Consider the following 12,525-nt stretch of genomic DNA (forward strand, 5'->3'; position numbering starts at 1 on the left):
TGTACACACACACACACACACACACACACACACACACACTCCATCTATATCCATTATCTATATGTATTTTATAGCCTTTATTAAATTATTTATGTACAATGTGCACTTTCAAAATATTACTTAATTGCTATCTATAAACCTATTTCTTAATTTGCAGGCTATCCGATGCACTCTGGTGAACTGTAGTTGTCAGTGCTTCAAACCTGGAAAAATAAACCAGAGACAATGTGACCAGTGCCGACATGGATGGGTAGCACATGGTAATGCTGTTTTTGTAAATCTGTTTAGGTTCTCATATAGTCCTCCTCACCCTGATATCTAAGTTCCTACTTGTCAATATACTTCACACCTCATTTTGTGTGGTTCTCACCCCTCATGCTTTCTCCACTTTTTATTTTCAGCCCTCAGCAAATTAAGGATCCCCAACCTCTACCCAACTACCCAGGTAGAGATAGTGCAATCCAACGTGGTCTTTGATATCAGTAGCCTTATGCTGTATGGAACCCAAGCTGTTCCTGTGCGCCTAAAAATTCTGTTAGATCGGCTTTTCAGTGTCCTGAAGCAAGAAGAGGTGATACAGATTCTCCATGCACTGGACTGGACACTTCAGGATTATATACGTGGATATGTACTCCAGGTATTGTACTGAAAGCTAAGTCAATATTAAAAAAGGGAGGAACAAAATTAGTCTTTTTAAATGTTTGGTAACTTAATCTTGGTATCAACGGATCATATTGTGCCGCCTATTTCTAACTGAATTCAGAAGGGTATTCTGCTTGAAAAGTTGATGCCATAATATGGTCTAAAGTCAATAGCAGACTTGTACAAGTTTAATGTGGTAACTGCAAGGTCAGGTCATATGTATGTGTGTGTATGGGGGGGTCCTTACTTGGTTGTTATTTTATACTCAAATCCGTCAGACAAATATCTAACTGAAGTCAACCATGATAAAGAAGTTATAGGAACCCATCTAAGCAAAAGTTTCAGAAGTTGCTGAAAGTGTTGTTTAACAAGTAGGTTTTATTTTGTACAGTAGGATAAATACATTTACAAATCAACTTGTCGACATTTAAACACCACAGACTACATTCACCTCTGATGTAACTCTCCAGATTTAACTGGAGCTACACCAAGGGTGAATTTCCCCCTATGTGCTTACATAGATGCTAGTCCTTCCTACTGTCTGGAAATTACCTTTTATGTAAAGTAACATTATGATCTTACATTATGACACAAATCAATATTTAATGGTCTTGATAATCTTGCTTTTTAGTGTTAGGATTAAAAATATGGAATCAATTACCTTGAACCTCTACCACATGAAAAATTTATGATGTTACATTCTTCATCATCTTAGAGACTCTTACATGCACTGTGAAAAATCTCAGTAGGCCATCAAATACATGTTCTGTGATAAAATATTTATTGTAGTTATTGGGAAAAGTTAGGCATAGCTAGAGTTTGAAAGAACTCCAACACTCCAGTGTAATTACAGCTGTGCTCTGTGAACACTGGCAATAGATCAATACAGGTTCATTTGTTCTCTGATCTTAGTTGCTTGGAAGATTATTAAACTTGCAATGAAAGAATACTTGACTTAAATGAGGGGCTAAATTTTGGTCTGATTGCTCCATCTCTGCTATTTGTACTTACATGTTGCTAACTGCTCAAATGACGTGTCTTAATTTTTGTGGAAAAAAAATAAAAAGTAGTTTATTAGAAAGTAGCATTACAAGTTCAGAACGAAATAATATCATCAGTGTGTTGAAATCTGAAAGAAAATGTCATAAAATTGCCATCAAACTATCTTTAAGTAGAGTAATTTTATAGACTTGTTAGAGATGATTTTCTTAGCTCTGAGAAAAGACTCTATAATCTGTTTAAATGAATGTATTACTCTTTTAAATGTGTTCTCTTTTAGGATGCTTCAGGAAAAGTGCTAGATCACTGGAGCATAATGACCAGTGAAGAAGAACTGGCTACTTTGCAGCAGTTTCTTCGTTTTGGAGAAACAAAATCCATTGTAGAGCTAATGGCCATTCAAGAGAAAGAAGGGCAGTCAATTATAGTACCAACCCCTACGACTAATTTGGATATTAGAGCATTTATAGAAAGTTGCAACCCAAGAAATCCTAATCTTTCTGCTTCCTTGGACAAAATGAGTCCCACCAATATTCATCCCTTTGAGAACATTGTAAATAATATGGCTTTCATGTTACCCTTTCAGTTTTTCAGTCCAGTGCCTCCACCTCTGATAGGTTCACCGCCAGAAAGACATTTGATTGAGCAAGGTCAAGACCGCAGCAAGGAAACTAAACAAGATCCTCAAATACCATTTTCTGAAAGCAGCTTCTTAAGTTCCGGTTCTGCTCCATTTGAAGCTGAAAATGAGAAGGGCACCAACAGCCCAGATGTCACTCTTAAAACAGAAGAGGATGCTCCTCTAAGTGATTCTAGCTCCCATAACACAGTAACAAAGCTTGAAATGACATCGTTATCCCCAGAAAATAAAATAAAATCTGAAAAAAATGGCACTGGCCCAAGGAAAGGACGTGTCTTCTGTACTGCATGTGAAAAAACATTTTATGACAAAGGAACACTGAAGATACACTATAATGCTGTTCATCTGAAGATCAAACATAAATGCACAATTGAAGGCTGCAATATGGTGTTTAGCTCTTTGCGTAGTCGAAATCGTCACAGCGCAAACCCCAATCCAAGACTCCATATGCCAATGAACAGAAATAACAGAGATAAAGATCTGAGAAATGGACTGACCATTGCTGGACCAGGAGATAGTAAAAGGACAGACTTTTCCATTTTAACCCCAGAAAGCAGACCAATTACTAGTTATGCCAGCTCTTGTACAGATTCAAAGGTGCAATCCAGTTTTCCCAGCATTGGGCAGAACGGTGTTCTCTTTCCAAACTTAAAGACAGTACAGCCAGTTCTTCCTTTTTATCGCAGTCCCGTCACCCCAGCTGAACTTGCTAATACACCAGGTACTCTTCCCTCTCTACCTCTTGTTTCTTCATCAATACCTGAGCAACTTGTTTCTAATGAACTGCCATTCGACGCACTACCCAAGAAGAAATCCCGTAAATCAAGTATGCCCATCAAAATAGAGAAAGAAACTGTTGAGACAGCTAATGAAAACAGTGACATTGCCAGCTCCGAAGATGATATGCATCTACAGGTGGCAAGTGATGGAGAGCTGGAGGCCTGTGAGCATAGGATAGAAAAGCGGGTGAGTGAACACATGGAAAAGCACCGTCATTCAGGTAATTCATGGAAATCTCTCTCTGGGGTAGAGGGCCCAAAATATTTTGAATCTGTCATTGAGCCAAATAACAAATACATCAAGGAAACCTCTGAAAATGAAATGCATCACTTTGAGAGAGAGGTTAAGCCAGAAGAAAACCAAGCATTAAAAATAGTTTCCCATGAAATTATGTGTGAAGATCCAAACCAACACTACAGTGATGTTAAAAAAACAGTGACTGAACCCCCTGTCTCTTTTAAAGAGCAGTCAAAGCCCAGGATTTCTAAAAACAACTGCCCTGAGTTGCAACACCATTTGCTGATGGGGGGCTTTTTCAGCACGTTGCCCCATGGGGGTGCTGCCCTTCCTTGTTTTGAAGACTATAAAGATATGGATCATGTCAGTCAACATGAAGTAGGGATTCAGAAGGAAGAAAGCCGCTTTCATTGTGACATCTGTAAGAAGACATTTAAAAACCCTTACAGTGTAAAAATGCATTTTAAAAATGTACATCTGAAAGAAATGCATATTTGCACAGTTGAGGGCTGTAATGCTGCTTTCCCTTCTCGTAGAAGTCGAGACAGGTAAGGAAATAATAAACAAAATTGTATTTTTTTTACCATCACAATGGAGCCTAATTTGAAATTTCAATAAGTATTTTGAAGAATGGAGTTGCCAAGATTTTTCTGTGTAACCTCCCGTAACAGGTACAATAACTTATCAGTGCATTCATAAAATGAAAATGAAAGAAAAATTTCCTTCCCACTAGACTACAAAGTATTAAATAAAGCCATGAACATTTCATAACTGATAAAGACAGCAAAGGTTGAAAGAATCCTTTAAAATACAAAGAAAAGCCACAAGGGTGTGAATTTAACAAGTTTTCAGCATTTGCATGTGTGCCATCATGTGTTTCAATATATTCTTTCCTGTGGATATTACTGTACTTTAAAATGTAAAAACTTAGAAGCCAAATCATAAAATCTTCACTTGCCTTTCACTCCGTTTTGCCTTCACTCAGGCAAAACAAGTCAGTAGGATTTTGAATGATGAAATGGGAGGGATGGACAGGGTAAGGACGGAAAGATTTTTCCTGTGCTGATATGAAGTCATCATTGCCCTTTATAATGCCAGTATTTGCAAACATAAAAATTGAACAGCCAATGTCATCCTTTGTGTGTGTACATTATGACACCCTCTATAACAGGTGCGCAATTATTCTGGCTGGAGGGTGAGCTGTTTTAGGCTGGGGGAGGGGGTGCTAACCCATCCCACTGCAGGGATGGTGGGAAGCAGGGGGAACCATTGGTTCTATCCAGCAGGGGCATGTGGGGAGCAGATTGCAGCTCTGCCCCAGGTCCTGGCCCTGTACTATCACCACCCCATGATCCCAACAGTGCCCCTGGCCCCCACCCATCCCACTCTCAGAGGCTGCTCCCTACCTGCTCACAGCCCTATCCCATCCACCCAGCTGAGCACGCCTTGGCTGCAGGGGTCCCAGCTAGTCTCCGCAGAGACCCTGCCCGTCCGCTCCATCTGGCACCTGCAGTGGTGGGTGCATGGCAAACAGGCTGGGGTGCCTGGGCAGCAGGGCCAGGTCCAGCAGTGGCAGCAACACTAGCAGTGGCAGCCAGAAGGAGTCACTGCTGTCAGGGCTGCCGAGAAGCAGAGTCTAGCAGCTGTGCTGCCCCCAACCCATCACATGCCCAGGGGTGGTAGGACTAGCTGAAGTACCCAATACAGGCTGGATAAAATCCCGCAGTGGGCCAGAACTAGCCCATGTGCCATATTTTGCCCACCCCTGCTTTATAATGAGAAGATCATGTAATAATTCCCAAGTAATAAAATAACATGGGTCTGATTCATTCTCTTCTACTCCAGTTTTATGTACCTGCAAATATATTGACTTCAAGCCCACTATGCATGAGTTTTCAGAGACACAGGAACAGAATAGTGATTCTCAGCCTTTTTGAACTCAAAGCACATCTCATTGGACTTGAGGCACCTTCCATAACTTTTGTGAATTGAATGGCACCCAATTTCAAAAACTAATTTATATATATTTTAGTGCTTACTTCCTTGCAGATGTATAGGGCAGTGGGAATGGGGATATTATCCAGGCAGAGACAAACCTAAGCCTGTACTTACCTGCTTAGTTGACTGCCTGTCTCCTCACAGCTCAGGGCACCCTTCAAAGGACCGTACCCTGGCACCTTGGGTGAGAATCACTGAAATAGAAAAATGCTCTCTGTGTTCCACTTCACTATCAAAACCCTCTCTTTGTATCTTTTATTCTGAGATAGTCTGTGATAACTTTGTTAAAATTGATGTGCCTCAGTTCTACTTTGTAATACCACTGTAACTTAGAGTTTCAGAAAGCAGAAAGTCTGCCTGGGTGGTATTCATAGTGCCTTACTTTACATGTGAAGCTAAAGGTGCAGTGGGATTTAATGCACAAATCACACAGTTGCCTCTCCTGATATGCTACACATGCACAGCGGGAGTCACAACTGTGGGATCACATATTAGATCTCATTGCATTTTATTGCAGGTGTAGGGGGAGACAGTTGAGGGACTCCCAGCTACAGGGGTCCTCATTCACTGGAGGATTGTCACAGGGGTGATCCCTATGACCTGGGGGTGTGGGAAACCCCTGGGGCCAGAGGATCATGGTGACCCCTGGGGCCACCATGATCCTCTGGCCCCAGGGGTTTCCTGCACCCTGGAGCCCTGGGAATAATGGGAACTGCAATCCCCAGGTTCCAGGGGTTTCCTATACCCCTGAGCCCTGGGGATTGTGACTTCTGTGATCCCCAGGGCTCAGAGGTGTGGGGAACCCCTGAACCCTGGGAATCATGGCTTCCGGGATCCCTTGGGCTTGGGGGCTTTACACGGGCATGGTGCACAGGACTCCCAACCTCAAAGGAAACCCAGCTACATATACAAATGAAAGCTCAATAACAACCTGCTATAAAGTTAGTACACATTTTCGAGATCTAACTTTATAGCTTATTAGAGTTTTTATTGTGTGATAGCTGCTTTGCATATGTAGCTGGTCTCCAGGTAATTCTGCAATTAACTAGTTAATTGTGCAATACCTGTAACATGTAGAGGGGGCCAGATAACTTATATTGTGTTGGAAGGCCTAGAGCCAGTCAGTGCAGTCCAAGAAGATGATGGGGACATTTGGAACAGTGTGGTTTTACAACTGAGATGCACAGGTTGATCTATGAAGACCCTGATCTGCTGCTTGTCTTTTCCCAGAGGTGAATTCTTTTCCACTGTTGTTGTGACTAATGTATCAGTGAAGACTAATCCGGGCTGTTCATATACAGGCTCTAAATTCTTTCCCAGACCAGTTCACTCTTTTAGGTTTTAACTTGAATTATGATACCACCATCCCCAATGAATACCTATTTTAAAAAGAGAAGCATAGAATGATTCCACAGGAAAACTCCTGAACTATGCATACAACAGTCTGCAGGGAGTTCTACCCTGCGCAGGGAATGCTATAGTCATAAGAACAACGTGTTTTCATCTGTAACTGCGTTTGCATGTGCTAGTGACCTTCTGAACAAGCAGTCTCTTTGGAAGGAACTTTCTGTGCACCGTGGGCACTTCTATACAAGACGCTTAATGCGCAGCAGCCTAATAACACTGCGCATAGCATGCCATACAAAAACCATGCTAATACACTACTGTACGGTAGGTAGTAGTAGGCTACTGCACAGTAAGCATCACTAAAAACAAGTTCGCTGGTGCTACTGCACAGCAACTGTAGTTACTGTGCATTTAGTTAGTACTTCACTGAGCAAGTACTAAACTAAATGCACAGTACCTACCGTGCATTAATGAACATCCAGTGCGTATCAAGTAATATTTTCTCCTTATGTCTGGAAGACATCCTTTCAGCCATTTTTTATCTAAGTGATGGAAAGGAGGAGAAAAAAGTATGTTTCCTGTTATTAAAAAAAAAAAGATCCTGAGCACCTGATTCTCCTTATATAAGAAATGGCCACAGCCTCGAAGTTTATAGTAGAATTGTAGCTAGCCCACAGAAAGGAGCACTGACTTCCTATGTTTAAAGAAATTAAGTTGAGATTGAGCAAAATTATACTTGTTTTGAAAATTGCATACTGTGTAAATACAGCCAAATGTTCTAGTTTGAGTGCAGACATGTGCCCTTCAGGGAGATGTACCACACTGGTGTGTGCAGCTGCAGGAAAGCACAAGTTTATAGTAGTCAGTTGTCTGTTGTTAGCACGTCCAAGCTAAATCTTGTTCCTTTATCTTGGTGGGAGCTAGCTTTTCAGTTTATTGTTGGGCTTTCACCCAGCCCACTTTCAGCTCTCTCTCACTCCAGATGGAAAGGGGTACAGTCTGTTCCCCAGCCCTGTAAGGCCAAGCTTTAGGTCCAGCATCTTAATGAAGTACAGAGCTGCCATACCACAGGAGAGAATCTGGGCCATTGGTATCCATCCTGAGTCATGCTGATACAAGTGAGTTTCTGTGAGGCCAGATATCCATACACATGTATGCATCATCTTCTGTGTACACTTTTGCATTTGCTGAAAGTGGTGTTTGCTTAAAGTATAAGTATACATCTCATGCATGCTACCAAATATTGGTTATTCTTCTTCATTTTGAAACAGCTCCTAAGTGTTGATGCAAAAAATAATCTTTTTCATAAGCTTCTCTTTGTTCCTTTAGACATAGTTCAAACCTAAATCTTCATCATAAGCTTCTGACCAAAGATGCACTGGAATTCAACAACAACCATTTCAATGCAACATACCTCTTGAAAGACATGGCTAAAGAGGTTTGTCAAGATGCATCTTTAAAACATGTTGGACAAACTTCTGTCATCTTCAAAGGAATGAACAGAACAGGCAGCTTGGTTTTTCCAATGAGCAAAACTAGAGAATCATGTTCTGAGAGTTATGGATACGATCCAGTGAATGATGGAGCCGTTCTGGATTTAAGCACTACTTCCAGCATTAAGTCTGAGAGCAGTGCACACTCGTCTTGGGATTCTGATGGAGGAAGTGAAGTATGTACCATGCCATTGGATGATAGTGATGAAAGCTGTGAAGGACCAAGTCTAATGCCCAGTGATGAGCTGTATCAGGACTGTTCCCTACTGGAAAAGGCTAATCAAACCTTTATTAATTTACCTTCCAGTCTACCAATAACTTGTCATATATGCCAAAAATTGTACAGTAATAAAGGAACCTTCAGGGCCCATTACAAAACTGTGCACCTCCGCCAACTTCACAAATGTAAAGTACCAGGTTGCAACACAATGTTTTCATCTGTTCGCAGTCGAAATAGGCATAGTCAGAACCCTAACCTGCACAAAAGTCTGGCCAGGTCACCAAGTAGCCTACACTAACATCCTTCTAATCTGAATTTATTTCCACTAACCATTAATCATTTCAGACAAGAAAGTGTTACAATGAAATTTTTAATTCACTTGACACCAAGCCCACTTAACACACGAGGTCAAATTCTGCTCATACACGGGTGCTTTCCATCAGCTTCACTGAGCAAAATTTGGCACCATTGTTTTTAAGCAGTTATTTGGTTTAACATTAAATAACAGCAAAAACTTCTTTAAGGAAGAAAGCAATATTGGAATGGGGAGAATATGGCACCACTAGCTAGTATTGCAGAGTGCTACTAACGATGTGATGCTGAAATAAGTTATCTCCATTCCATTGTATTCTGTTGTGTTTACATGGTAATGAGAAGAGTATTTTAGGGAGTCAGTGAAGACTGACCTCAATCAGTGTGTGCTTTGGTCAAGCTGAGGATTTAGGAACTGTCATTTCACTCCTAAAACCATTGTCTGAGGCTGACTTACAGTATTAAATAAATGTGGTATTTTTCAGCTTGCTTACTCCTGAATACCAAAAGCTAGCATATGGATTTTGGAAAACTTAGCACAAGATGAGAATTTGCAACAAATCCTGCAGTCACTGATTTCAATTGGAATTTACTTGAATACAAAATGCAGAATTCTGGCCCTCTTAAGCATTCCTTTCAGAGGTTCATCTGCTTAAAATCTGAGAGCTCTTCAGTGTGAAAGAAAGCCTAGCCGTGTTTTGCCTTCGGTTTTTGAACCACAGCAAATGCATCTAGGAAGTATATATAAAAAAAAAAGTAATGCACTTTTTTTGAGCTCAACTTTCAGGAAAAGTAAAGTTTTGCAAAAAGAAATCCAAATGTTAAAGGTATGACTTCAAGCCTGTGGAAGATATGGAGGACTAAACTGTGTAAAAGAACAGTCTCTCATAATTTGGTTTTTTTTTTTCTCTTCGGGGAAAAAAATTATCTTTAATTTTTGTAAAAGAATACATTTATTCCAACTCACACTCTTTTGATATTAGAACATTGCTTGATATCTATTAAAATGTTGAATATCTTTGTATTTGTCACTGTAATTAACAGTATTCTGCATTATGTTCTATGCACTTAAAAAAAACTGGTCTTGCATTGTACTTAATACACTTTTTTGATAATATTTAATTTGTAGTTTGTCGTACCAATCCTGCGTGTGTATTTGTGGTGCAACAGTGTGTTGGACAAAATGTCTAAATAGCAGGAAGAAATGCTGAGGCAGGGTTTACAAAACCAGTTTTTTTTAATTTAGTACATTTCTCCATTTTGAGTCAAGTTGGTTGGTTTCAGTTCACAAGCATAATACTGGCAGCACAATTTGTACATATTATACCAAAGTGCTTAGAGTATTTGTGGTTTCTAGAACTAGGCTGGGTTTCCAGTGTAACTGGATCATAGTCTTCATTCATTTTTGTGATCGAATAAGATTAGACTGAATTTTTGGATTTAGTTTGTAGAAAGAATAGTACAAAGCTGTTGGCATATGTCTTGATGTTTAACTTATTCTAAAGAATACTACAGTATTGTAACCATTTCATATTGTATAAAGGTGACTAAAGCATTCTAAATATTTCACTAATTCTTTTCCAAATTTCATTTGCGCACGTGTGTGTGTATGTGTGTGTGAAAACCTACCGATATATTTGTGTTCATTAGGAATGGGCTTCATACAGTGTAAAGTAATCTTATTTTATATTTACAGTAGGTTTATGTCAAATTGTAATAATCACTAAAACAACATGTTTAAAGCTGTTAGAAAAAAATGTTTATAAGCCTGGGGCCAAATTGCACCATTGCTATTTAAGCAGGAATTAATATCCATAGAGATTTTTGCTTAAAAAACAAAAGTGCAGTCTTTAATGGTACATAAGTCCCTGGTCTTTTGGTGTTACAACCCAATGACTTGTGAGCTATTATTTCAACCTTTTTTATTACTGCTTTTTCTGAAAAAATGTGCTTGCTTAATTTTTAAGGGTCTGTTTGAAACAAAATGTGATGTAAACAAACATTGTAATTCCAGTTATTTAGTTTTTCACTGTTTCCATAAAGGTAACACAATTTGTATACCCTCATCATTTTGTATGTGTTAATAAAAACATATGAAGATGTTTACAGTTCATTAAAAGCAAATAGGTTTCTGGAAAACTCTCCTTCCATTTAAAATTTTCTGTAAAATCAGTCCCTTTACTAAAAAAACTTTTGTTTTGACAGTGGTGATGACTGATGCCCCACAAGGAAGTGTGATTATTTGAATGAGCTATTATAAAGCAAATGCTACCAGGTAGTGTACTGATTTCTCACCTTGCAATGTGCAAGGGGGCACAAGTCATTTAAATATCATTGCCTACCATGCACAGAGGCAAATTACTTAGAAATCACTCAAAACTTTTTTTGGCCTTATCTTTATATTTATTCCTGGCAACAGTTTATATTTCTGGAGACCCTTTTTTGTTATTTGCAATCAGAAGCTTGATGAAGATTCCTAAGACCTCATCTTGTCTCCTTGTATCCTATTTCAGCTGTAGAAATGTGTGATGCTTTGAAGTGATTATTCCCCTCTATTCAACACTGGTGAGGCCACTCCACCTGGAGTACTGTGTTCAGTTTTGGGCCCCCTGCTACAGAAAGGATGTGGACAAATGGGAGAGAGTCCAGTGGAGGGCGACAAAAATGGTTTGGGGACTGGGCAACATGACTTGTGAGGAAAGAGTGAGGGAACTGGGCTTATTTAGTTTAGAGAAGAGGAAACTGAGAGGGGATTTAATAGCAGCCTTCAACTACCTGAATAGTGGTGTGAAAGAGGGTGGAGCTGGACTGTTTTCAGTGGTGGCAGATGACAGAACAAGGAGCTGAAGTTGCAGCAAGGGAAGTTGAGCTTAGATATTAAGAAACATTTTCTCAGTAGGAGGGTAGTGAAACACTGGAACAGGTTACCCAGAAAGGTGGTGGAATCTCTTTCCTTGGAGGTTTTTAAGACTTTAAAGTTTTGGCTGGGATGATCTAGTTGGGGATGGTCCTGCTTGAGCTGGGGGTTGGACGGGATGACCTCCTGAGGTCCCTTCCAACCCTAATTTTCTATGGCTATGTGAAGACAAAATGACAAGCATGTGTGCACAGCACTTTAAAGTGAGCTAAATGCTTTTGCAGCGCTTTAACGGTGTCAGTGTTTGCACGCTGGTGTATTGAGTGTTAAATTACAGCCGCTGTAGCAAATTCGGCAGCATAGTGCACCTTAAATGACTTGGGGCGCAGCACACTAAAACTCCTCTAGGGAGTTTTAGTTTGCTGCCCTACCAGCCACGGAGCAAAGCACCAGGCTCTGTGCAGCTCAGGGGCTCTGCAGCAAGCCCAACAGACAGCCTGGCAGCAGCCTGGGAAGGCAGGCTCTGCCCAAGAAAAGCAGTAAGCCTGATCTCCCCACCAGCCCTTCAGAGCCTGCCTGAACTTTGTAAGGGCTCCGGTACTTCCCTCCGTGGCTGCAGTGCCCCCCAGGACCACCTGAGCCTGGTGCCTGTGGGCAGATGCTGCCAGGGGGGGCGGGGCACTGCCACAGAGGGAAGCACCAGCCCCCACCCCCAGCCTGGGGACCGCTCTGCCCACTGGCGTCTCACCCTTTCCTCCTCGCTGCTGGAGAGGCAGGTAAGTCAGGTGTGTGCATGACATGGGGGTTTAATCGGCCCTAAATTGAAACGGTGTTTTTAAAAACCCATTGCTTCAGTTTAGGGCCCCTGTTTCATCTACACACACCCTGATAGTCTGTGGTTCTGTGACATGAGACATGTCTGCTGCCAGACATAGATAGCAGAGGCAATGCTGTAGAGCTGTAGCCCTACTGATTTTGGAGCGTGTCACTACACTCTTGA

The 12,525-nt window shown here is 40.8% G+C and overlaps 1 protein-coding gene across 1 annotated transcript in view; it reads left to right on the plus strand.

Moving 5' to 3' along the window:
• The window catches only part of BNC1 (basonuclin 1), a 25,687-nt gene extending 16,395 nt beyond the window's left edge, over positions 1 to 9,292 (plus strand). The window contains exons 2-5 of the mRNA XM_019504123.1: positions 158 to 260; positions 402 to 637; positions 1,922 to 3,846; positions 7,973 to 9,292. Coding sequence (XP_019359668.1) covers positions 158 to 260; positions 402 to 637; positions 1,922 to 3,846; positions 7,973 to 8,654 — 2,946 coding nt within the window. The 3' untranslated portion in view covers positions 8,655 to 9,292. The remainder of the gene's footprint in view (positions 1 to 157; positions 261 to 401; positions 638 to 1,921; positions 3,847 to 7,972) is intronic.
• The last annotated feature ends 3,233 nt before the right edge of the window (positions 9,293 to 12,525 follow it).

The sequence above is a fragment of the Gavialis gangeticus genome, unplaced genomic scaffold, assembly GCF_001723915.1.
Source record: "Gavialis gangeticus isolate Ggan-Ray unplaced genomic scaffold, GavGan_comp1, whole genome shotgun sequence".
Lineage (NCBI taxonomy): Eukaryota > Metazoa > Chordata > Crocodylia > Gavialidae > Gavialis > Gavialis gangeticus.